The 27,426-nt window shown below is 36.4% G+C and overlaps 1 protein-coding gene and 1 long non-coding RNA gene across 2 annotated transcripts in view; both read left to right on the top strand.

The window, feature by feature from the left end:
* The window catches only part of LOC116557034, a 40,891-nt gene extending 36,859 nt beyond the window's left edge, over positions 1–4,032 (top strand). The window contains exon 4 of the long non-coding RNA XR_004271327.1: positions 1,657–4,032. This is a non-coding gene — a long non-coding RNA (uncharacterized LOC116557034). The remainder of the gene's footprint in view (positions 1–1,656) is intronic.
* A 2,797-nt stretch (positions 4,033–6,829) lies between these two features.
* Positions 6,830–27,426, top strand: part of CYTIP (cytohesin 1 interacting protein) — a 28,755-nt gene continuing 8,158 nt past the window's right edge. The window contains exons 1-6 of the mRNA XM_032286445.1: positions 6,830–7,141; positions 16,202–16,251; positions 16,528–16,582; positions 20,030–20,132; positions 20,340–20,433; positions 23,262–23,331. Of these exons, the coding sequence (XP_032142336.1) occupies positions 6,968–7,141; positions 16,202–16,251; positions 16,528–16,582; positions 20,030–20,132; positions 20,340–20,433; positions 23,262–23,331 (546 nt within the window). The 5' untranslated portion in view covers positions 6,830–6,967. The remainder of the gene's footprint in view (positions 7,142–16,201; positions 16,252–16,527; positions 16,583–20,029; positions 20,133–20,339; positions 20,434–23,261; positions 23,332–27,426) is intronic.

Below are 27,426 nucleotides of genomic sequence, written 5' to 3'. Positions count from 1 at the left end.
CATAGTAAGGCAGCAGCAGCAAGAACAGCAATTGTTACTGTTATGAAGGTGCTTATGATTCTGAGGGAACAGACCCAGACAGAGGACCAGCACCCCAACACTGGGGCGAGCAGTAGCTCTTTAGCGGAGAAGCAGAGCACGAGACAGGGTCCAGTGCCATTGTTCTGCCGGGACAGGCCCACTTCCAGTGTGAAGGCCTCTAACTGGAGAGGCCTGTCAGCGAATGGAAGAATCTGGACAGCCCACTGGGAGTCCTTGTGTCTTAGCTCCAAGTGCATAAAGATACCTTTCCTACTTCCCCATCTCTACCGCAGCACTTTTTTTTTTTGAGATGGAGTCTTGCTCTGTCGCCAGGCTGGGGTACAGTGGTGTGATCTCAGCTCACTGCAACCTCCACCTCCCGGGTTCCAGCGATTCTCCTGCCTCAGCCTCCTGAGTAGCTGGGACTACAGGCGTGTGCCACCATGCCTGGCTAATTTTTGGTATTTTTAGTAGAGACGGGGGTTTCATCGTGTTAGCCAGGATGGTCTTGAACTCCTGACCTCGTGATCCACCCGCCTCAGCCTCCCAAAGTGCTGGGATTACAGGCGTGAGCCACCTCGCCTGGCCTATATTTTTTTTAAAGGATAGATCTTTGACTACTTTTTCAATATCTTCTACAATTTTGGATATACTCAAGGTGTCCATCTCATGATACACATACACACACACTCCTATTTATAAATATTTTATTTTCTTTCCTAAGGTCATGCTCTTTGACTCAAAGAGATTTGAATGAACTCATTTCAACAAATTATTCCTATATTCAAATAGAAACAGCCCTCTTCACTGACACCAATTTCTATTGGGTGTGACTAATATAATTCATTTCATGGTTGTTATGGCAGCAAGATAAAAATACATATACATCAGGTTAAAAATAAAACTGAATGAAAATTATCTATCTCTCACTATATAACTTGATCTTGACGTTTATTCTTAATTGGACATATTCTTATTTTATTAATTAAGTAACTTTAAAAAGAAAAATAGCTACTTCTTTTTTAAAGATAATAGTCCTCAAAGAAGGAAAAGACTCCTGGTAATAAGTTGTCAACCAATCATATATTTCTCTTAAAGCCTTAATCTTTCTTGGAAAGGCATCTCCATATTATAGGACAATTCCGTTAGCACACAAAAGTTTTTCATTCTAATTGATTAAACTCTCTCTCCCTTTGTCTTAATAGGTTAATGAACAAAATATTGTTTTGAATGAAATGTAGACAAATCCAGAATTAGGGGTACTTTAACTATTGGTTATCCTGGTTACTTTGTGTTTTGTTTTAAAGAGATTTTGTACTGTTAGGGTCTTATCTCTCTAAAACGGAGATAGTCTGTAGAAATTGGGGAACTCATTCGAGGGCTGACACTTCTTTTTAACAGAGGGATTCAATAGTCTACTGTTCTTCACACTCTATGTGAAGAGTCTTTTCTGTCTTCTATAGGCCTGTGTTTTCATTCAGTTTTATTGTTTAACCTGATTAAATCATGTGGCATGAATAGGAACACAATATAAAGCAAAGCAATTACAACTGCTGTGGTTGATGTCAGGGCTGAAAATCTCAGAATCCCCCTCTCAAGTCTTCTTTTTTTTCCTCTTTTTCCCTTCTTTCCCAGGTCATTCAAAGGATCTCCTTACATTTTCATGAGTACAGTTTTAAAATCATTGCATAGACTACCTCTTAAGACTCAAACAATCCTGATGCATTCACAGAGCATTTTGTATAGATACATGGACAAGTCCATGGGAGAAGCTGCCTTTTAAAACCTGTGCACATACCGACTGCCTCCAAGTGGCCCCAATACTACTGTGTACCTTCAACCTGGACCCTCTTAGAGAGCCGTTTCTGCCATATGCCCAACATGCTCAAAGTACTCTCCCTATATCTAAATAGATAAAGAAGCAAATGGAATTTTAAAAATGCAGGTAATGATGTTTCTACGTGATAAGTGCATCAAATAAATGTGTCTACTTTTACATTTAAAAGAATGTTGAAATTATCTTACTGAGTTATTTCATGAAAGACTGATCTAGATAATCTATTTAAAGCCCTAATTGAATTTATTGGCTTAATCCCTTGAATGATATTGCAATCTACCCATAGCTTCATGATTTGATTGAATTAAACTTGAATCAGTCAGAAAATTGTTTCCTTGCACTTGTACTAAAAATGGAATAGATTTGATATACTGCTATGATTTATATTAGGTTTAAAGTTTTTCTTTGTGCTGTTTTAAATATGCATGTCACAACTCTAAGCTAATATTTGGTTTATATCACGTTAGGATTTCTAATATAGGGTCATTATGAACTTTGTTTCTGTTATTTCTCTTTCCTGAGCTGCCTATTTTTCAGGGCCAGTCCTAGTTACAGATTTTTAGTTTATCATTTTCTGAAGAAGGCTGTTACTCTCTGGGGAGTAGTGTTCATAATCCCAGTGACCCACACTGAATGTTTGGGGAAGCTGAGGACATCTGTCTACCCAGTTCCATCACTCAAATAAGGTGGTGCATAGGACAGAACAGTTTTCACAGTTAGTGGATCCTTATCTGTGAGAGTAACCTTACTAAATTAAATTTACCTTATATAAATTCAAAGGCACAATATTCAAATATTGTCTATGTGACTTTAACCATCTCCTACATCAGTCCAGAGAGCCAAATAAAAACTTCCCATCCAAATAAAGGCAAAAGGCCAAAATAAAACAAATTAGCAAAGCAAACCAAACCAAAACAAAATCCTACGATGTTCCAGGAAGCCAAATAAAATCTTCTTGTGCAAATAAAGGCAAACAGCAAAAATAAAACAAACAAAAAACTCAACAACTATCTTAAGATCAGAAAGGCATAGAAGAAATCTCATTTTTTAAGCAACCAGTTACTCTTCTTCTATTTCTAACAATGATGTAGAAATTTCAGACATTGGCTCTGATGATGGTTTTCAAACACATCTTGCTATTTGCTGGTAAGGAATTCACATGTAGCCTTCAGACTTCTCCAGGGCGGACAAGAGCATCCTTGCTGCATGTGGAGTCATTTGGTAATGAATAGGGCTATTTATATAGAATTAATGTCATTTCCTTTTTCGCTTTTCCTTTTGAATTCTTGTTACTTAAAACAAAATGCAATAGATATAGCTTACTTTATACCATGTGCCATGCATGGACAATTCTGTCTCTTTTTTTCCTGCAAATATTTGTTTTAGATAAATGAACACTGAGGTTTAGAGAGTATATTCGTCAGTTCAAGCCACCTAACCAATACGATAGCATAACAAATACCATACACTGGGTGGCTTTAAACAATAGAAATTTATTTTCTCACCGTTCTAGATGCTGAAATCCAAGATTTAGGTACTGGCAGATTGAATTCCTGGTGAGGGCTCTCTTCCTGGCTTGCAGAAGGTTGCCTTCTTGCTGTGTCCTCACATGGTGGAGAGAGAGCCCTCTGCCACATTTTGTTATGAGGGTACTAATCCTATCAGGTCTGAGCCTTATCCTCAAGACTTCATTTGACCTTAAATAATTAATTAACCTCCTTATAGGCCCTATCTCTAATATAGTCACATGGAATCTTAGTGCTTTAATGTGTGAATTTTAGGGGAACAACTCAGTTCATAGCCTTTAAAGCAGCAGAGCTAGGATTTGAATCTAAGTAGTGTGACACTGGAACCCTGCTGTCAACCCTCTTATGGCTGCCTGAGATTTTCATGAATGATTATAAGGTTAGCTCAGTTTGTTTTGCAAACCTTTCCACCTTTCTTTCAGTGTTCCATACTTTAAGCATATTCCTCTCACCTGACTGTACCAAATCTCCATGTTATAGGCCCTCCGTGCTCATCTCATTTGTACTAAAGATTAATTCCTTCCAAAGGTATTTGCATATTTATGAACAAAATGTCCCAAATGAGAAGCATGCCCCACATAACAAACATTAGCTTTTAGAAAACATGGGAGACAATCCTAGCACTTTGGGAGGCTGAGGCAGGCGGATCACGAGGTCAAGAGATCGAGACCATCCTGGCCAACATAGTGAAACCCCGTCTCTACTAAAAAAATACAAAAATTAGCTGGGCGTGGTGGCATGCACCTGTAGTCCCTGCTACTTCGGAGGCTGAGGCAGGAGCATTGCTTGAACCTGGGAGGTGGAGGTTACAGTGAGCCACTACACTCCAGCCTGGTGCCTGGCGACAGAACAAGACTCTGTCTCAAAAAAAAAAAAAAAAAAAGAAAAGAAAACACGGTAGACATATTTTTAAGAGACTCTCTCCTCATCTTTCAGATCACCCCTTAATGAAATTGTAGCACTTTGGAGTATGAGCTTGTAGTACATATATTTCCTACCGATTTATTTTTTTCCTTATTAATACCACAGAACACTATTGTTTAATTCATTTTGTTTAATATCTACTGCTTCTACCTTTTTCTTTTTATTAACACACATTTATTGAACAATTTTTATATGTAGGATATAAAGTATACATTTAAAGATAAAATATGTCCCTTGCTTTCAAGGAAATTGGACGTTAGCAGAGAAACAGACTTGTATACAATTAACTATTGCCCTAACTAAAATATATTGAATGTCAAAAGAAGGATCTGCAAAAAAGATATGACATTTCAGAGAATGAATCAGATAAGAATATAAAATGATTTTTATTTTATTTTATTTTGTGAACAGTGAGATACTCCTGAAAACTTTTGAGTACCTAAATAGCTTAATCTGATTCATTTTCAGAATCACCTCTCTAAAATAAAAAGGAGACTGAAGGGGAATAATAATTTTCCTAAGGTAAAGCCTAAAAGAAAAGAGATGTTGTAAACAGTAGAACACCTTTGTAAGTCAAGGATTTGATGTTTGGAAGTCACATTCCTCTTAAAAGATTACTGTTTATCCACCCTTTCTCACAAGGCACACTGTTGATCAGGATATTATTAAAAATATTTAGTGACTGGCATGACACAGTTGCTGACAGAACAGGGAACTGACCAATAAAAATAGACAAGGTCATACATTTGTAATTAACAGGTGTGACCATATTGATATGGGGTGGCTGGATGTCAGAGCTGTTTTTTGACCCTTGTTTTGTATCCAGGGATCCTATGATTTGAAAAATTTTAATTGTTAAACACATTTCATTAATTAATAAGTAAATTATTTTCCAGTTTCTTAATTGAATGATGATCTATGAGTTACATCAGCTTAAGATTAGTATAACAATGAATTGGTACAAGTTTAGTAGTATTTATAAAAATGCGGGTGTCAGTTGGCTTAAGTGGGTGACCTTATATTAAGCAAATGTATAATTTCATTTGGCATTTAAAAATATTAAGAATATGAAAAATGTTTGCATAACTTTATCAAATTCCTAGGAAATTGTGGATAGCTGTCCTCCATTAATAATGTTGATTTAAGTTACATGCCTCATAGCCTAGAAAGGCTTTTAAAATAAATTTCTGTTTCTCTCTTCCTAATACACACACACACACACACACACATACCCCACATATACATGTGTACATAGCTGTACATATCTATAAGTATAGATTTTACAAGAATGTCTTTGTAATTGATATATTCTTTGGTTGCCAAGGTATGTACCACTCCCTTTTGCCTTACACATTTATGTTACCCACCTGGCTTCTGAAAACATATGTGTTTTTATTCCCGATTTAGATATGTTTTTGGTAATAACACTTTGCCCATGTCAAAATTCAATTTCAGTATAATGAATCATGATAGAGTTTTTAAAATCTATACTTGGCTTCAACTTTTGAAGCACTATTAATTCAGATTTTACTATTTATATTTGGCAATTTCTGCTTGAGTTGAATTCACCTTCACTTCCAGTACACACACATTCCATTTTAGTTCAAAGGTTTTCTAACTCTTTTAAATTCCAGTATTGACCTTCAGAGATTCGATAAAGCACATTTGACTTTTTGTGCCATATAAAACTTCTCTTTTTAACTTTTGTTTCGATTCTTCCTTTTACTTGCCTCTCCTACCCCTCCACTGAAACCAGTTCTCTCAAAACTACCTACCCCCAACCTCTGCCAAAGGAAAAAAAAAGCATCTGTGATCTTGAGTGCTTAGTGATGGTGCCCTTGACCCATATGCACATGCAGGGACCAACAGGCAACATTCTTTTGCCACCTTGGTTTGCCTGTTACCTTTCTGCCCACTCCTTTCCTCCCCTGGGACAACTTGCTGATGCTGCCACCAAGTCTTGTTGAAGAAATGGCAACATTGTGCCCTAATTGTGCTGGCTCTCCCTTCCCATTGTAAAGATCATGGGCAATTTTAGTAAGGACAAAGTAGTAAAAGGGCAACCAGAAGAATGTTGAATGCTTACAAGCCCAGTGGCAGATATAATGTCTTTTTGATGAACATTAATGATCTAGGGTATACTTCAGGGAAAGCACATTACAAGGACTTCGAGAGAGAACATTATGACCAGCACCTGTAATTCTTGCTTATTTTCACAAGAACTGAATGTCCTTGTGTGCTGACCTTTGCATTGCATTGCTAATGTTAAATAAGAGAATGAATGAAACAAATGGTAGTATTTGGGGATGTTTTTCTTTCTTTTTTTAAGAAAAAAATGGCAGTTGGTGGTGTGGATATGCTTGCCACAGAACATAAAAGCATAAGAGTTCTGGCTGTTTGAGGGGAAAAAAAAAAGTTAATTTTTTTTTTCAACTGTAAAAGTTAGCCAGGTTCTCCCAGGAGCTTAAAGAAAAAAAAGCTTTGAGAAATGGGAGTGAATTGCAAGAGATGGTTTGTGTAACAAGTTCCTCAAACCACAGAGGTCACATGGGCTCTTTCTGCTTTGCTACTTTTGATTACTTGTCAGAGTTGTACTTTTAGCTTCCCCCACCTGCAAGGCCACTCAACCATGTGCTAGCTGGAGTGATCTTTATTCACAATGTCTTTACAAAGGCTCCTGCAACACAGCAGCAATGGCAATTTGGCGGACTTCTGCGCTGGGCCAGCCTATAGTTCTTACCCCACACTCACAGGCAGCCTTACAATGGAGGATAACAGAAGAATTCAAATGCTGGCAGACACAGTGGCTACTCTGCCTCGGGGAAGAAAGCAGGTATGGTTGCTGTTTTGTACCCTTTAGAGTGTTCATGTTCTCTTGAGAGTAGAATGATATGTTTGTCTGACTTCATACTAATAGTGATATTTTAGAGGCTTTGGAATTAGTGGCTGATTATGTGGGTGGAGGAGATGAGATGCTCACAGAGCTAGGTGAAACAGTCTGAAGACTTGAGACCACAATCAAACTTTTTTTCAAGGCAAAAATTAAGATTGTTTTTCTCATTTGAAGAAGTGCTCAGATAAAATAAAAATCATTAAGCATAACAAACTTGAAGATGGTTTATATAGATGCCACCAGTATGAGAATTAATGATCTTTTCCCCATTGTGTCTCCACTGATTCTTTCCCTTCCATCCTCACCCCAAATCCTTGCTGGTCATTTCAGTTCATAAGCAAATAAGAGATAAGTTTTTGAGGACAAATTTTGTTGACTAAGTTAATTATCTTCAGCTCTAGGGCTCTGGGACGTGCCTCATGCTATTGGAAAGTAAGATTTTTTTTTTTTTGGTTGGTCGATTGCCAGATTGAATATCAGCTTACCACTTAGTGCCTATGGGATCTTGAACAAGCCTCTTGCCTCTCTGAGCTTCAGTTTCCTTTTTTCTAAAATGGAGATAATAATAGAACTACCCTTATTGGGTTCTTATGTTGCTTAAATAAGGAACTGTGCAGCGCTTCACACAGTGACTGACATTCAGTGTGTGCTTATTAAATGCTAGATTATGCTATTTTAGTATTTTTATTGCAAAGTTTGTCTCTAGGGATGAAAACTCATTTGGAAAAATCTATGTCTAACTGAATTTATTTTGATTTTTTGTTCTTCAATTTCTAACATGTGAAAAAAAAATTTTAACCATAATACCTCTTCAGGATTTTCCTATACAACTTGCCGTAAATCCCCAGGTACATATTTGAATTTCAATATAGCATTTGTACAGAAAATATTTAGAATTGCCATAGAGCAAGAATTTTTGTGCTTAAGTCTTGCATGTACATCATGTGCTTCTCTTAAGCCTTCTAAATTCAGGATTAGAGAGGTATGGCATAGTGGGAGAGACATGGTCTTTTTTCAATGATATATATAGCTGATTCCTTGGTATTTTTCACAATGAAGATAAGGGCATAATTTTCCATGATTTGGACTATTGATTGTTCTCAATCTAAAAGTTTGTTTTTATTTTACAAACTTTAATGTGATGATGAATGTTTTATCAGACTACAACCTGTCTGAAAATAAAGCAACATGAGAAATGCTGACACCTTTATTCATTTTTCAGATATAAAGCAGTCAGATTTTCTTTACATTTGCCATGAAGCTATCACACTAACTGTGGTTCACCTGATTAGGCTATGATTTTATTTATTTATTTGTTTTTTCTAGAGAGAGTGGGTACGTTTTGAATCGGGGTGGGAACTTTCCATGCTCTATGTCCTCCATTCCAGCAACCTCACTCATTTGATCTACTTTCTAGCCCATGCATTTCAATGCAACAGATGGTTTCTGAGCACCTACAAGGAGACAGACATCATGCTAAGTGTAGGAGGGGTAAAAAGGCAAGAAGGGAATGTTTCCTGCCCATATACTGTCTGCAATTCAGTAAGCAGAAAGAATGGATGTCACGCAAAGTAAAACGACATGCATACTCTCATCCAAGTGAAACATCTTTAAATACAGCCTTGGAGATAGATATTCCAGATATTGAAGGGCATTCCAGAGCAAAGGAGAAATTGAAGCTGAGGCACAGATCCTAGTGCATGGAGGACTTTTTTTTGTGTAACAGCACAATATTAAGTGTGTCAGGAGAACCTGGTTAGTGTATTGGAGGTGAGAGGAGACCTCAGAGCTGGGCTGCTTTACAGAACAGTTGAACAACTTCCCCTGAAAAAGCTGGCACAGAGGGCCTCTGACTGTGTTTGAGAAGTAGAGGATTTCAGGAACCTTGCTCTAGAAATGTGGTGGATTAGTGAGTAGAGACTAGTAGTGAGGGAGGAACTTTTGCAGTAGTTGGAGAAGGAGGAAACGGGGGAACAGAAAGGAGACTGAAAGACTTTAATATGAAAGGGACTAAGATGGAGGAGTCACATCTGTTTTTAAGCCAGGATGAAGATAGCATGAACTGAAAGAAGGCAATCAGTAGGAGAGGCTGATTATCAAAGGAAGATAGAGAGGGATTTTGGCATAAGAAATACACATGTGTGTATGTGCATATGTGTGTATGCACACAGGCACACACACATCCCCATACAAATTAATTTATGCAGATGCTATCATCTTTTCTAGGTCTTCTTATTCCCCTTCTCTCAAATTCTTTCACGTGGTAGACTCCTCCTATTCAAATGGCTTTTTCTTACTGTTGTGAGAATTGCTTTAAAAAATAGCAAAACAAAACTTCTTGTACATGATAGTTCTGATTCTGTACAATTATCATCAATGAGACTTGATGCAAGTTTATCCCAACATTTCACAATCTTCCAAATGGATGTTCATTTCCTTTAACTGGTTTTTAGAGAATAATCACCCATTTGGCACAGACTAAATTGCAGGCAACAAGATCCTTGTGAGGCAATCACATGAGCAGGTGTTTCTCGTGTTTCTCTGCCTACTGTTATTTTCAACACTTTCAGGGCTGACGTCAACAGCTCATACTTCTTGTTATTGTTGGCTTTGGTTTCTGCAAAGCTATATCTGGTTAGCTTTAGTTTCAAATTAGTCTTCAGAATCAATTGGGTGTTTACACTCAGAATTATTTAAAAATAGATTTCTCTGTGTGCATATTATCTCAATACCTGTACTTGTAGGAAGTGTCAGACACCCCAGTATGGCTTCTACTTGGGAACATAGTTTTAGGGCAAAAAAAAAAAAAAAATCTCTGCAATGGAAATCTCTGTAGGACGGAGACAGGAGGAATTAAGGACAGTCTCTATCAATTATGTCAAAGGAGTAGTGATTGTGTCTTACAACCCACTCTCATAACAGTAGTATGTTGCTTTTGGAAAGCAGTTTTTACAGAATGCTATATTGAGAACCAGGGACTGAACAAACAAATCCACAAACTTTAGTGGTACCACAGATTGACTCTCTTTTCCTAAATTTCTTTCAGTTATCTCATTATTACTAAATAGGCAACTTCTGGAAGGCTGATTTCATCTACAAGTTTAGTTAGGGAGTGTGTGCTCTGTTCTGGGATGTGTACACTGCTGGGCTGGGTTCCGCCCTGCAGCGGCTTTCATGGTGTGTCTGGCAGCACACCCATCAGGTGCTGTAACTCCAACTGTCCTAAACTGCACCAAAGGATTTTAATCACCTCCTGACAATTTTAGGTAGAAAACTTTGCTAATTTCACAACAAAAGACTTTATTCTTCAATCCATATTGTGGCATGCTTGGTCAATATCGAACAACGTTTCTTGAAGAGGTCTGTGAGCCCACAATCAGACCTTCCTTGGAAACGGCAGTATTGTATTTAGGTTTCTCCGGGCACTTAATGTTAGGAAATTAAGTTCAGCTCCATTATTTTGTTGCATCTTTGAAGAGTCTGTGGAGCCTTAATATCCTAATGCTCCTGACTTAAAAGGGGGTGGGGGTTGCACGGAAGAATTGGGGAGTGAGGAAGGCGACTGGAAAGGGAGAAGAACATATAATTTTGGGACCTTTGAAACAAGCAACAATGACAAAAAACTTCACTCCTGAATCAGTATCCTCTCCCCAGCACCCTCCCCACCACTTTCAGGAAATGAGAATATAGAGTGGGGGCGAGGTGGAAGTAACCCGCTGTGACTTAGCCCCAGAAGTGGCTACAGTGTTGAACTTTGAGCTTCTCTACCGAGGGCTGGCTACCTGGCTGAGCTGCTGACTACTCCTATCTTTCAAAAATTGACAGCTGAAGTATTTGGTCTTGGTTTCTCACTGAAGAGGAATGTGTGGAATCACTGCAGAGTAGAAAAAATTACATTTTGAATATTAATGCCTGAACTTTTAAGTCATCTGACTAAAAACAGAAGAGTGATTGTAAGCGCAACGCTAGGTATCAATGTATTATGGTTAGCAAGGAGTTAAGAAGCTTTGTCTATTCAGCAGTCATAATTGAATGTGTAGTTTGCAAGCCTGCCAAATTGCTAAACCTAGATTTCTCATATTAGATAATGTGTAATAAAAGACAGCTGTTGCCAGCATATGCTGTGAATTGCACACCAGTTCCTCATTCATGATTTTTGGTGCCATCAGTACAACCCTTAGAAAAGGTTCTGGCTGGGAGGGTTGACTGGGGAACATAGACCTCACTGGTCAGATTCTTGAATAGGCTGCTCGCCCTCGGGAAACGTGTGCAGGAAAGGTGTGCACTTTCTTTCCCAAAGTGCAAAACCCTTGATAAGACCTTAGAGACACTTCATTTCACTTTAGGCAGGTAGTTTGGCGTGTGAGCTAGGTTGGACCCTGGGAATATTCCTTTCCACATCGCCTGAGTCTGAGAGCCCAGATCAAAAACAAGTACGCTTTGTGTCAAGATGTGGCACATGTCAGAGAATTTGATGGTGCTTAATTTATTTAAATTGTTTTTTGTTTAAGTATTAGGTGCTTGAAACAGCCTTGCAGCCAATACAGAATAGAAACTAATTTATAATTTGACTTAATCTGACTTTTGGTGTTGCTGATAACCCAAATCAGCCAGTCCACAGGAATTGAACATCTGCTATGCTTCTCATGTTGTGCTAGACAAATATTTTCATCTGTAACTAGTCAATTAGCTAGATAGAAAGGTTAGAAGTAGAGTGGTGGGGAAATCTCTGTAGAGGTTTCAGGTCTGTCCTGTGGATTAAAAGATTTTACGTTTGAATCTATCCAGAATGACTTTTGATTCAAAAGACAGATTTGATGAAATCTTGAAGTTCCTAGTAGATGTATTGATTTCTGGCATAGTAAAAGGGCATTTAAAATTGACAAGGCTCAAAATTTTGCTAATAATTTAGTAATTCTTGTCACCATTCATCCACTTAGCAGCCATGTACTAAGGCACGACTATTTTTGTTTTCTATTAGTACTTTTTCTACACTTTTTGTTTTGGATTGAATTTTTTTTGCTCTTGTCTGTTTTATTTCATTTTAGATATTTTTGAATTTTAAAATTTATATTTATTTAGTTGATAAATAATAATCATACATATTCATGGTATACATAGCAATGTTTTGATACACAGAATGTATGGTGATCAGATCAGAGTAATTAGCATGTCCATCATCTCACACATTGATCATTTCTTTGTTTTGGAACTGCTCAATATCCTTCTTCTAACTATTTGAAACTAGTACATGATATATTATTGTTAACTATAGTTATCCTACAGTATGGAGCACTAGAACTTATTCTTGCTATCTAGCTATAATTTTGTATCCTTTAACAAATGTGTCCCTATCCATTTCTTCCCCCTACCCTTCCCAGCCTCTAGTATCCTCTGTTCTACTTTTTACTTGTATGAGATCAACTTTTTTTAGCTTCCACATATGAGTGAGAACATGTGGTGTTTAACTTTCTATTCCTGGCTTATCTCACTTAACATAATGTCTTCCAGTTCAATCCATGTTGCTGTGAATGACAGGATTTCATTCTTTTTTATGGCTGAATTGTATTCCATGGTGTATATATACCACATTTTCTTTATCCATTCATCTGTTGTTGGACACCTAGGTTGATGCCATATCTTGGCTATTGTGAATAGTGCTGCAATAAACATGGGAGTGCAGATGTCTCTTCGATATAATGATTTCCTTTCCTTTGGATGAATCCCAGTAGTGGAATTGCGGGATCATATGGTAGTTCTATTTGTAGTTGTTTGAGGGACCTCCATACTGTTCTCCATAGTGGCTGTACTAATTTACATTCCCACTAACAGTGTGTAAGAGTTCCCTTTTCTCCTTATCCTCACCAGCATTTGTTGTTTATTGGTTTTCTGGTAATAGCTATCCTGACTGGGGTGAGATGATACCTCACTGTGGTTTTAATTTCCATTTCCCTGATGATGAGTGATACTGAGCATTTTTTCATATATTTGTTAGCCATTTGTATGTCTTCTTTTTCTTTCTTTCTTTCTTTTTTTTTTTTTTTTTTGCGATGGAGTCTCGCTGTCACCAGGCTGGAATGCAATGGCCCTATCTTGGCTCACTGCAACCTCTGCCTCCCGGGTTGAAGCGATTCTTCTGACTTAGCTTCTCAAGTATCTGGGATTACAGGCACTGGCCATCATGTCTGACTCATTTTTGTATTTTTATAGAGACAGGGTTTCACCATGTTGGCCAGGCTGGTCCTGAACTTCTGACCTTAGTGATCTGCCCACCTAGGCCTTCCAAAGGGCTGGGATTACAGATGCGAGCCACCACACCTGGCTTTGTATGTCTTTTTTTGGAGAAATGTCTGTTGAGATCATTTGTCCATTTTTTATTTTATTTTATTTTATTTTGCTGTTGAGGTATTTCTGTTCATTATATATTCTGAATACTAATCCTCTGTTAAATGAGTAGTTTGCAAATATTTTCTTCCATGCCACAGGTTGTCTTTTCATTCTGTTAATTGTTTGCTGTGCAGAATATTTTTAGTTTAATATAATCCCATTAGTTTAATTTTGCTTTTGTTGCCTGGGTTTTGAAGGTTTTATTCATAAAATCTCGTTCCAATCCAATGTGCTGAAGCATTTCCCCTATGCTTTCTTCCAGTAGTTTTATTGTCTTAGATCGTACATTAAGGTTTTCATCCATTTACTCATTTTCAGTTAATTTTTGTATATATAGAGGTATGGTCTAGTTTCTTTCTTCTGCATATGGATATACAGTTGTCTGTTTTCTTTCATTTTTAAATCTTGCTACATATTAGATTTCTAAATTTTACTTTATGTATTTTAGTGATTATCTTTGAATTTTTTCTATGCTATTGAATTTAATAAAGGACAATGTTGAAGACTATCTTTACATATTTATCCTGAACTTGAATATTTAACTTAGCTCTTCAGACGCCTCAGTTGCTTTCATTTTTTTTAGTAGTTTATTTATTTTTATCTATTTCTCTATTTTTAAGTTTCCATTCTATTCCAGGCCCTGTGCTGGACACTGGGGCAGAAAGTAAAACAAATAACATTCCCCAACAGGCCCAAAGCACACAGATGATTATGTACAGATATGAAGTATTTGATCCAGTGTGCATTTCATATAAATATATACACATATCTATAAATATATATAGCTCTCTATATATGGATATATGAATAATATGATGAATACTGATAGCAAGAGTAATATTTTAAAAATATAAGCCCTTATTTATGGATGCATAAGAAACTTTTATATAAAGAATAAAAAAGCCCTACTTATGATTATAGAATTTGAATTAAGGGTGGAAAACAAGCAGATGAAGATAGTAAAAATAGATTAAGAAAATATGAGTACAATATAAGGGAGAGATTGAGAATGCTTGGAAATAAGTTTGTTGCTCTCTTCTGAAAGGAGAACCACTAATATAAATAAATAGTCCCTATGCTTGTTAATGGTATACACAAGGTACAAAATCAGTTTACAACAAACCATACCAATCCTTGTAGGCATTCCACAGGTACTGCTTATAAATTGAAAAGAGATACTTTTTAGCAAGACTAGAGAGTCTTTTTGGGTCTGAGCAATTTATTTCAGTCTTCAGTGCGATATAAATGAGTTGAAGCCCAGAACTAACCAAAGAGAAAAATATAATTAATTACAGCAAATGGGTAAGAAGAGATCACCTCTCCATTACATTAGCTTTACTGACTGGTGGCTGGATTCTTAACACTGGTCCATTACAGGAAATTTGTGAAAATGCTGGCATTTGGTACCTGGTAATTCAAATTTCCTACAGTGGTGTAGGCTTCACTCCTAAAGAATGCCTTAATGAGCATTTCATTTGTGTAACATGTTACATAAGCATTAATATTCTACGTATTTTTCTCCTTCTGGTTTTCATCCTTTACTTATTTTGCTTTGTCTAGACTGACTATGCATTGATCTCTTGATATTTTTGTGTTTGTGTATATATGACAACCATTTTAGGTTGACAATTAAAAATCATGGGTTAGCTAGTAGCTTATGTTTTGGGCCCTTGAACCGACACTTGAGGAGGGCTATAAATATTTCATGAACAAACAAACCAACCAAACAAACAAAAAACAAATGAAAAAACCCACAAAAACAAAAACCTAGTGCAATTTTCCTAAAAAATAAGTTGCCACCTTTTGTCTACATTTCTTGTGTTTACAGCGATAGAGTGTGTCCTGAAAGCTTAGGTTTATATGATCTTTTCCAAAAGTGCAGAGCAATGAAGGTGATATTATTTATACCATTTATACTATTCTGAGGTTCCTTTCCTTCCTTGGCTGGAAATTGCACTGCATTCTTCCAAAACTATTACAAAAATAAATCATAAGCAGAATTGAGATTTTGAGTTCCTGGTTTCACCTGAATTGTGTTTCTGTGTGTGTCGGTTGTTTAGGGATTATTTTATCCCACTAAAAACAGTAACATAATGAACCATTATAGTAAACACAGTCATTTCATCAACATCTCCAAAAAAACTATAAAGTATTCAGGTTTCATATGCCATTCTATGTATGCTGTTTTTCTTTGGATTTCAATGTGATTACAAATTGTTATGGTTAATCTTTCAGAGGCTGTTTTAAATACACATCAGAGATGAAGTTCTCTTTGGAAGCTTTGGAGTTTTGCCACATTATATTAACTCTTTTGCCACATTGTATTACCATCTAAGCCTCTCTTAATCTTTTAATTGGAATGCCTAGAATCCCGTCTCCCTACTCTCCTCTGCTATCACTAAAGAACTGAAATGGCTGCCTTTATGCAACAATTTCCCAGGAGTTGGACCAAAGAGGGTGATAAATAACTGTGTCTGTGTGTGTGTGTGTGTGTGTGTGTGTGTGTGTGTGTGTGTGTGTAGTGAGAGAGAGACAGAAAGAGAGATGTTTAGAACATTTTACAGTGTATCTTGAAGACCCTGAGATAACTGTATGCTTTTTTGTATTTTTCAGCTTGCTTTAACCAGATCAAGTTCTTTAAGTGACTTTTCCTGGTCTCAAAGGTAAAGAGATTGAATTATTTTTTTTTGTCTCTCCCAAAATATTTAGGAACACAGCTCTCCAGGCTGTTTCTCTCTCTCTCTCTCTCTCTCACACACTCTCGCACACACACAAAGACGCACACACGCACACACACACACACACACAGAATCTTACATACTATAATTTACATAAATGTCAGTTATTTTTAATTGTGACAGTTATTTTTAATGATAAATCTGTGCCAAATGTGATACTTTGATTTTCATACAGTTTCTTTTTAAACCTTTTTATTACAGAAAGCTTGTTACTGTGGAGAAGCAGGATAATGAAACATTTGGATTTGAAATTCAGGTGGGCAGTTTTCATATTTTCTAGACTTCCAAGGAAGAAAGTGGCATTGGTAGGGTCATGTTATGTGCAAAAGAAAAATGAAGTTAGGATTAGAGAATGGTAGAGTCTATGATTTTTATTCAGTGTGTGGTTATTTGGGGATAGTTTTTCAGTGTGTTGCATACTATTAAGGAAAGAAAACATTGAAGATAACATAAAACCCCCGAGATATGCTCAGCAGTTTGTGCTTCGTTGCTTCAGTCTTCCCTTAAGTCCCAGACTGATCAGAAATGGTTGGTATCACCCAGGTCTTAGATAAGAGAGTGAAATACATTTTACAGATGTGCATTTTATATATTTGCATTTTGAATATGTTTTGCATAATCACATTTTTATACTGTATATCAGATTTTAAATATTTTACTTTGGCATTCAAGAGACACTCGAAAGACTATGTATCTGTGTGTATGGAACACATATATTCATGGATAGCTCCTGGTACGTTTTGCTACTAAAGAGTTCATATTGTACATAATGAGAAATGTGTAGCTTTTTTTCTCCTAATGACAATGCTTTATAATTGTTATTTGAAACACTTGAGAACATTTGGCTCTACTTGCAGATTGCCTCATGCTGGAGGAAATTTTTAAGTCTTTATAGGTTTCAGCATAATTGCCTAAGAATTTCATTGCTTATTTGCTGTCTGCTTTTTCATGACCACATTTGTAAAGTGGGTGAGGTTGGTCAAATGAAGCTAACCCAATTAAGTGCAACAGTAGTAGCTTAAGCATTTCTGTTTTTTTTTTTTTTCCATAGTACGTTTGCATGTCTTTTGGATGTGTTTTGCATAATCATATTCTTACACTCTATATCAGATTTTAGATCTTAGCTTTAGTGCTGCTTTCAGAAAACTTTGGTGTGATATCAGCCCCACAATTGGAAAGTCAGTGTGTATTTTAAGATTAGGAACAGGAAGCTGCTAAGCAAAACATGTTTTATGAGTAAAGAAACAAAATGAGACTCAAGCTGCAATGAAGAGAGAGAAGGCACTAGGAGAAAAGAGGATCACTTCTACTTTCTGAATTCTTCTACTTTTAAATTTGGTGAAATCTGTAATTCACCACAGTAATTGGTGAAATCCATTAGGTTTTAGAAGCATAGCACTCACTCTTATTCCCCAGTTATATGAAACACTCCTTATTCTGTTGCAGAGACACTGCTTTTTGTCACTGTTTCTTTTTTAAAGGAGAATTATCCTCAAGGATGTGCAGCAGTGGCTACTAAAAACAGGATAAATGACTACTCACGTTTATTTTTCTTACACTGCTATAATATATGTCACCACTTTCTTAAGGTTTTCTCCCACACCATAAACACTTATTCTCCGTGGAGCAAGAGTCAAAACTATGTCAGGCCACAGCAACACTGAACCTTTGTAGATCAACGTAAACTAATGGCTATACCTCTAAATAGCAGCATGTATGTGTTATCTCCGTGATGCAGGAACCCATACCCCTGTAAACTCTCTTTGGTATATGCTCCCTATTGTCAAATACACATCTTACTTAATCTATTCCCTAGTACTCATCAGATTTGCAGCAGTCAACAAATAGGAGAAATGCTTCTGGGAACTTTTGAAGATTAGATACAACTTCACGTACCCATATTATGGATGCAGTGTGGATACATATTTTGGATCTGGCCTACCACTTTGGAAGAGACCAGATCTATGGTTCTCCATGGATGCTAGTTTTATGCTATTTATGAGAATCATGCAGCATAATAGGAATGCAGACTTTGGACTCATGCTCACCTGAATTCGTATCCTGTCAATGGTTGCCTTATGGGATCCTTAGGAGATTTAAATGAAACAATACATGTAATATACCTAGTGATGTTCCTGGTACCAACAGAAGATCCTCAAATGACAGATGTTAGAATGAAGGTCATTGGTCATGAGGAAGGACAAAGAGATCGTTGTGTCTTTAAGAAATACAGGTGATCATTGTGTCACTGGTCCCTTAATGTCACTGATCACTTAATGGGAGCTAGAAGACTGGGTAAAGGAGAGAAGTATCTGATTAATTCTTTCTGTAACTTTGGGGTTTCTGTTTTTTTTGTCTCTGTCCCTAACTCCCCAATTTTATACCCCATGTGAATATGTATGGAGGTGTCAGCTACATAAATCAGCATGTTTCTTCTGCACTGTACTCACTTTGATCTCTGGGAATGGAGGGTAGAGTCTCACTGCTAATGCGAATTGTTAGAACAGTGGTTTCCCAAAGGAGTGTCAGTTATATCTTTTGTTCATGTGCCACATGAACTAGATCAGCCTTTCATCTCCAGAAGGGTCTAGGCTGTACTGAGAAGACCCCTGGCAGGAAAGCTGTTAATGAAGTTGCTGGTAGATGGGAATGTAGTGCATGATCTTTTAAAGTCTCTTCTACATTTAAGATATGGGGATTCTAAGTGCCTTATAGATTGGATAGAAATCCTTTAGAGGTGAACATACCCAAGTTTCTAGAAGTTGCTTGCATATGGCTGACTTATGGTGCCCCAGGGATTATTGAATAAGAAGGAATGAACATCAGACATTATTTTCTTCACAAGGAAGTAGTACTTTGATGTAGCTTGATTTTAGGAATCAGATGTTTAGAAGACATACTCAGAACACTGATTTTGCTTTTAGGTGGAACTGGACTTCATAATTTAAATGTGTGAAAAAGAAAATTATATTTGTTATAGGTCATTAGGACACTATATCTTGCAAACATTTATTCAGTGTTTTTGTATAATTAAAAAAAAAAAAAAACCCGCCACCACTAAACTACTTGTGCCTAATTGAGGCAAGAATCGAAGCTTAACTTTCTAATTTAGTTGGGTGACTAATGAACCGGTGAGGATTCAGGACAGGCATACCAGAGGGTGCTCAGAAATGAAGGTAATTGAGTCAATTATAGTACTTTTGAATAAATGTAGGGCAGATTGTCATTATGTGCAGAACTCTGATTTAAAATAATCATTGTTGGCATGTCTCCTTGCTGCATGTGTACAATTTCATGCTCCTATAATGAGTGTTTTAGCTTGGGAGAACCACTTACGGATTTTTCTCATTGCACTTGGCCATCGTTGTTTTATCCCATTGGGAAATGAGAAACTCAATTTTTTAAAATAAATATGTAATCATGACAGCATCAGGTGATATCTTGGGCTTGAAAATGTAAAATCTTGAGCCACTCTCATTTTACTTTCTCATGACAGATGTCTTTATGAATGGAGTTGGCTACAGATTGTCTGGTAGAATTGCAAAATTGATACCTTGATTCAGTTTATAGTGGAAATCCTTTTCAAATTGTCCTTTGAACTTACCTATTATACTGCTTAATGGTAATTGACACCATTTTATTTTTTGGCAAATAGAGGTTGAGTTTTTTAAATAGTAACTATATATCACCTTAATTTTTACAGACTTACAGGCTCCAGAATCAGAATGCCTGCTCCTCGGAAATGTTCACTTTGATATGCAAAATACAGGAGGACAGCCCAGCTCACTGTGCTGGCCTGCAAGCTGGTAACTTACATTTTTGCTCATGTTAGGAATCATTTAAATAACAAGAAAATAAAATGTTTTGAGAGTGAAGGTCAGGATGTATTTGTTGCCTTGAATTTTCTTAGCTCCTTTATGTTTTTAAGACTTGGAGCTGCTTGTTTCATTTGCATGTCAGGAGGGATTATTTAACTAACCAACATAACACTCATTTTTCTTGGCATCTCCCAGGTGATGTCCTTGCAAATATCAATGGCGTGAGCACAGAAGGTTTTACCCACAAACAAGTCGTTGACCTGATCAGATCGTCTGGAAACCTGCTAACGTAACTATCTGTTTAGTCCTGTGGGGCTTCAAAATGTTATGGTTTCTCATAATGCCTGATGAGTGAATAAATAGGCTTTTTGTTCAGCATCACAAGACAGAGGGGGGAGGCAGTGCATCAGAGCTTTAGTGCTGGGAACAAACATTATCAGTTCCTTTTGTTTCTCAAGATTCCTCAAACTTGAACACACTGTCAACATCTGAAGTCAGAGGACATATTAGCCCAAATGTCTGTGTGGGAAGGATGGCCTTTAAAATGTATTTTTTATGTCAAATCCAATTAAACTGGCACCTATTCTCTTTAAACTGGGAGGAACTAATCTAATTTCCATGGTTGATGTAATCTTGTAGCTAAAACAAATAAAAGGTCGGAAGGGCTGAGTTTTTCCTTTTATGCGACAAGCCACCTGTTTTTCTCCACTAGTGTTCCATTTGGAAGGAAGAATAGTCTGTTCAACCCTTCCCACCCTGAAACACACATACACCACATGTTCCAAATATTTCAAACTTCTTGATAGAATAGTGGCTTTTCCAATTAGAGATTTTATTGACTTTTCTACTATAACAATACCAGCACCTAATAAGATATTATTAGGGCAGTTACATGATGAAATTCACTCGTTCATTAAAATCATATTTCTTGAGCGAATACATTTCCAGCTCTGTGATAGGCTCAGGAGAGACCAAGATAAAGACTCTCTTAGTATGTTAATAATTATGGAAGGAAATGGCTCAGAAAACCTGAAATTTAAGTAGTGTTTGTATTTCATTTATTGATAACTACAATGAGAAAAGTACAAAACAGCAATGGCGTGTCATGCTGGGTAAGGAGGCTGCTAGTTTGGCTTAGATGTGTAAAGTGTAAAGATCTTTTATAGGGAGGCAATATTTGAGTTGAGATCTAAATGAAGAGAAGGATGGTCAAATGAACCCCTGGTAAGAACCCTTCAGGCAAAGAGAGAGGTCTCTGAGTTCTCAAAATGGGCTTGGCACGTACAAGGGAAAGAGAAAAAGTCAGTGTAATTGGTAGTTGAGGGACTAGAGAGAGTATAATAAGATATGAAGCCAGAGAGTTGGCCTGGGGGCAGACCATGGATCTGTTTGGCCATGCCAGCAAGTTTGGGTTTTATTCTGATTGAGGTGGGTCCTATATTGTCTCATTTATTCTTCACAGCCACTCATGAGGTTAATTTTATTTCTATTTATAGATGAAGTGCCTGAAACTTAGAGAGGGCTTAGTTAAGGGCACACAACTAGTAAGTGATAGGGCCAGGATTGGACCACCTGCTCTGGATGCCAGGATCTGTCCTCTTCAGCTGCAGCTGCTCCTTGGAAGCTGCCAATAGAAAATCTGCTGAATGCTCTTCAGTGATTCTGGTCTGAAACTTCAAAGGATGCTTTTGGTGTTTGTGCAAGTAGATTTGAAAGATGGAGGTGGTAAATAATTGAGTCCAACTCTATGGGTCCTGAGAGTTCAGGGTAAAAGATGGGGCAGTTTTGCTCTAGAGAACCCTGGATGCAAAGGAGAGGAACTATGGTGAGTGTGAGGGGAGCTGTTGGTGGTTAGAGTCAGAAAGCATGTTCCACGTGGGTGAAAAGGGTAAAGCACAGGTAAATAGGGGTGGCAGGTGGAGGTAATTGTTTGAAATTCAGGGAAATGGGAGACAGTCTATACAAGTACTGAGGAAAATGGCCAATGAATGGTTGCAGTTTTGCCCACACACATCTATTACTTCAGCAGGTCAAACTGACATTCAATCACAATTAAACAGATTCATATGGATTCCCACTATTTCTTAGAGAGTCAAGATCACCCTAAGGAGAAAACAGACAGCATTTTGGCTTGCTACCATCTGATTATTTCTGGAATGATGTTATAAGAAATAGAGGAAAACTGAGCTCCACGTTTAATGCTTTTTCCATGCCTTGAAACATTTCCTTGCATCTTTATAGAGTTACAGCTTAATTACAAGAAGGGTCTTACTTGAACCAACACTTTAAAAATTAGTGTGTGATTCACGAATGAAAGTTTTAAATCATATTCAGATTGATGGTTTAATAGTCAAAAGCCTTTAACTTGAAGACACAGAACAAATCAAATCACTTAGAATGGAACAAGTATTTTATTTTTAGAAATGAGTGTGGTGTAGGAAGAACAGAACACCGGTAAGTTGATAAATTCTAGTATTAGCGTTTGTAAACTGAATGTTTTGAGATGAAAAAGTCATATGAAGGTTACTATCTCATAGTAGTTGTAGTCTGTTTCTTCTAGTACCAAAATTAGATGGAGATTTACAGAGGTAGAGGCTCCCAGAATCCTAGGGAAGAAAGAATTCCTCCCTCTTTCAGAAAGTAACATGTTAATTCACAGTTGTGAAAGCCCCTAGTGCCTACTGTTTCTGTCGTTGTGCACCTTGTGTTCAGCATGGTGTCTAGAATCTGGCACATAGTAGATGCCCAATAAATATTTACCAAATGAATGCGGTGATTCAGGCCATCCCCACAAGAACAGATTCTACTAGAGATCAGCCATCATTGTTACATGGTGACGTCTATAAAATGAGCTATAGTTTACAAATTAACTAGGATCCTTTCTTTTAGCCACCTTCTCAAGGGGAGTTTTCCCCCATTTTCTTTCTCTGAATGTTATCAGAAGATTTGGCCTTGGTCCAGCTACTCACGGTGCCGTGAGAACTGTAACATTTATATTTTGTTTTTAGCATAGTGTGTGCTCAAAGTGTAGTACTCCGTAATATGGTACTTATTTAAATGAATCACTCATGTTACTCCTCCCTCCTCTTCTTCTTTTTTTTTTTTTCCTTAAAATAGGATAGAGACTCTTAATGGAACAATGATTCTCAAAAGAATGGAGCTTGAAGCAAAGCTGCAGGTTTTAAAGGTAATTTAATTTAATGCAGTGAGGCACATTTTTCATCCTTGAATGTGTGAGTGGTAAAATAAAGATCTATTTGAGGAACTGAGATAGCCCTTGAAAAAGAAATGTCATGATGAATCTGAACTGCTGAATTATCAAGAGCCATGCAATTACCTTTGGAGGAATATCAAATTCCACAAACCAATATAAATCACTTTCTTCCTTCCTCCTTCTGTGTGTCTATGAGGCTCAGAAAGGCAACAGGAAGGCACGCCACTCGAATAACTCTTCATTAGTGCACCTGTGATCTCTCTTGATTTACATTTTGTTTGGAATTAAAGCAAAAAAAGTCATTATTTTCCCAAGTGTGTCAGAAGGTCTGGGTTTTTCATTTTTTCCAGGTCCTCTTTTGGTGTCCTTCTCTTCTGCCTCATTCTTAAAACCAAAACCTTATCTGTCTAATCCTGTGACTGTCCTTGAATCTGCTTTCGTTGGAAAATACACTAACAACTTCAAAGGAGAAAGAAATTATTGTCCAAGAGATAGTAGATAATGGAGGATGTTCAGTGAAAATTCCCTGGGATGGTTTTCTGAGGCTTTTAAAAATCTCAATTTTCTGGGCTGATGAGGGTCTCCTAAGCCATGAATTCCAGACCCTCACTCAATGCATGTGAGTTAGAGTTCTAAAGACCTCTCTGCTTGTCTCAGTGACCTCTGCATCCCTATTCTCCCACTTGCATAGCAACAAGGTAGCCAATCTGAACAGAGATTGTAGTTTACTATAGGCAGGTTGCCCATTATGGCTTTATTTAGAAATAACTGCCATTTATTAGTTTTCTTCATGAAATATGAATTTATTAATTATTGAGCCCAAGAGAGTGAATTTTATTTTGCATCTTTTTCTTCCTCCACATCCAATTCATCACCAAGTGTTGCTTTCTTTATCTACATTGGTTTGGATACTCTTGCCACTGTGCTTATCTCTGTGCTTTTTTCAATCAATTTATAAAATTCCTTGAAAAAGCCTCTGCTCAAATTTTGATAGGAATTGAATTGTATTCATAAAATAAATGAGAGCAATTAAAATCTTTATGGCTCTTACTTTTCTCACTTTGAATTCAGGATCTTAATCTTTTTATTCGTATCTTTTATGGACTTCAAAAATATTTTGTAATTATCTTCCTATATTTTTACATATCTTTTATTTTATTTATTCTTGTGTACTTCCTCATTGTTCTTGCTATATTCATGTTTTAAATTTTCAGCCACTTATTGCTAATGATTTTGTTTAAATTTTAAAAATCCAGTTTTGTTGAACTCCCTTTATTCTAATAATTTTTATAGTTTCTTATATTTTTATATAAATTTTATATCATTTGCAGATTATAAAATTTTTTCCCCTTTAGCTCAATTATTGAAACTAATTATTTTTCTTCTCTTATAGCATTGGCTAGGATCATCAATATATTGTAAATAATGATAATCTTATTGTTGACCTTAAAGAAAACATTTCTAAGATTTTTGTTATTACATTTTTATGAGGAGTAAACAGTGCTTCATATTGTACTTGAATTTAATGTTAATTTGCTTTTGCAAAAGAAAGATAATCTTAGTGAACATCTTTTTTAAAAAGTTAAAATTTTTTCACCTTTTCTTAGAAAAATAAATATTGAAAACAAGAATAAAAAATAGAGTTATATTGTATGGCATAAAGTACTAACTTGCACAAAACATTATTTCATGCCTTTAAGCAATTTCTATTCTTTGCATATTTTTGCCTTGTTTCAATATACATACTTACCAATGTATGAATTTTCAGTATCTCCATCCTCTTCCAGAACATCATGAGAACCATAAAATGCTTTAAATGCCCATTTAAGACCCTACATTCCTTACTATACTTACTTTAGAGAATTTTTATCAATTTTCTAAAAGTACAAAATACAGATTTTTCTTCTGAATAGATGGTAGTGAACGAATACACCAACTTGTTCCTTTTGATATGCCTGCTGCTGTTTGTTGCATTCCACTCTTTACCTCTGGGTTTACTTTCCTTCTTGCTGTAGTACTTCCTTCCGTGGTGGTAAGTAGATTTTTGTTGAAAAATGTTTTTATATCACTGCTACTATTGGAAGAGAGTTTTGATGGGTAATTTATTCTAAGTAGGTGTTTAGTTCCCTTAGCACTTTGAATTTATTGCTCCTTTCGTATTTTTGTTGATGAGAGCTTCTCATTGTTTTTGGCAGGTAATCTATATTTTCTGCTAAAGGTTTTAACATTTTTCCTTTTCACATGTAAGTCCTTAATTCATCCAGAATTAACTTTTGTGTATATTATGAGGTATGGGAAAAATTCCAATTTTTTTATGTGAAAATTCCAATTTAATTTTTTTCCAACTGAATAACCAGTTCTTCTGGTACCATTTATTTTGTAGTCCCCTTTTTACCCTTCAACTGACTTGCAATAAAACCTCTATTCTTTTTTTGTGTGTGTGTGACAGAGTCTTTTTCTTTCAACAGCCTGGAGTACAGTGGCACAATCTTGGCTCACTGCAATCTCCGTCTCTTGGATTCAAGCGATTTCCCTGCCTCAGCCTCCTGAGTATCTGGGACTACAGGCGTGTGCCACCACTCCTGGCTAACTTTTTTTTTTTTTTTTTTGTATTTTAGTAGAGACAGGATTTCACCATGGCCAGGATGGTCTCGATCTCCTGACCTCATGATCCGCCTGCCTCGGCCTCCCAAAGTGCTGGGATTACAGATGTGAGCCACCGTCCCCGGCCAAAACCTCTATTTTTAAGCAAGTTCCACATATGCATGGATTTGCTTATAGGCTTTCTAATATGATCCATTGGTCAATTTGTTCATCCCAGATTGCCTATAATAAATCTTGTTATCACATTGGGCATAGTTATTCTTGGTCCTTAGATCGTCTATATAAATTATAAAAATAAATTATATGTAAATAAATATTGGTGTTTTGATTGATATCAAATTTTATTTATCTATTTTTGGAGACAGAGTCTTGCTCTGTTGCCCTTGCTAGAGTGCAGCAATGTGATTATAGCTCACTATAGCCTCAAACTCCTGGGTTCAAGCAATCCTCGTGTCTCAGCCTCCTGAATTGTTGGGATTACAGGCCTGAGCCAACACTCACAGCTCTGATAGCACTTTATATATATATATATATATATATATATATATATATATATATATATATAAATTTGAGGAAACAATATCTAATATCTCTAATAAATTATCTGAAGATTATTTTGGGTTTACTGTAGAGATAGTAACTATCTGTTATGAATGAGTTTTGCTTCTTTTTCTTACTTTACTTCACAGCTTAGGAGCTACCATACCACAATGAATAGAAACTATAGTTGTAGGTATCCTTGTTTCATACCTGATTTTAAAGGGAATTTTTCCTAATTTCTTTTCCATTAGGAATGAGCTATCTTTCAGGTTAAGGAGACTCCATTCTATATGAAGTTTGCTTGTAGTTTACAGTGCTTGTGTATTAAATTTTGTCAAATACTTTTATCTGCATCTGTTAAGCTGGTCTTCTTTATTCATTTGAAAAAATTCTGTTAATATGTGAATGACATTTAAACATATTCTAATACAAGGCTACCATTTCATTTCTAGGCTAAGCTCAACCTGGCTTAGCCTTGAAATTTATAGTTTGTAATAATTACAGGCTTGATCTGTGAGTATTTTCTTTAGGATTTTAAAAGATAGCTTTGTTTTTCAGGTAGACTGGTCTACAGGTTTCTTTCCATAGATTATCTTTTTAAGTTTTGGAATCAAGTTTACTAGACCTGGGGGCTGTTTTCCTCTTCTTGTTTTCTGGTAGAATTTTTATAATACCTGAATCATTTCATTTCAGGGTTCTTTTTTGATGGGAATGCTGTTAACATACTGTTTCAATTTCTTTATTAGTTGTGAGGCTACTCAGGATCTCTGTTTTTTTTTTTTTTAAAGCCAGTTTTAGTGACTTACGTTTTTGTTAACAAAGTTTTTAAATTTATTAACTGAGTTGACAGTAAAATATTATTCTAATATTTTAAATTTTTGTCAAAAATTGTTTGTGTGCCTCCATATTTTTTCTTGCATCTTA

This window comes from Sapajus apella, unplaced genomic scaffold (assembly GCF_009761245.1).
Source record: "Sapajus apella isolate SASKATOON/1434 unplaced genomic scaffold, GSC_monkey_1.0 scaffold18, whole genome shotgun sequence".
Lineage (NCBI taxonomy): Eukaryota > Metazoa > Chordata > Mammalia > Primates > Cebidae > Sapajus > Sapajus apella.
The sequence above is the reverse complement of the archived record's forward strand: the minus strand, read 5'-3'. Positions and strand labels throughout refer to the sequence as shown.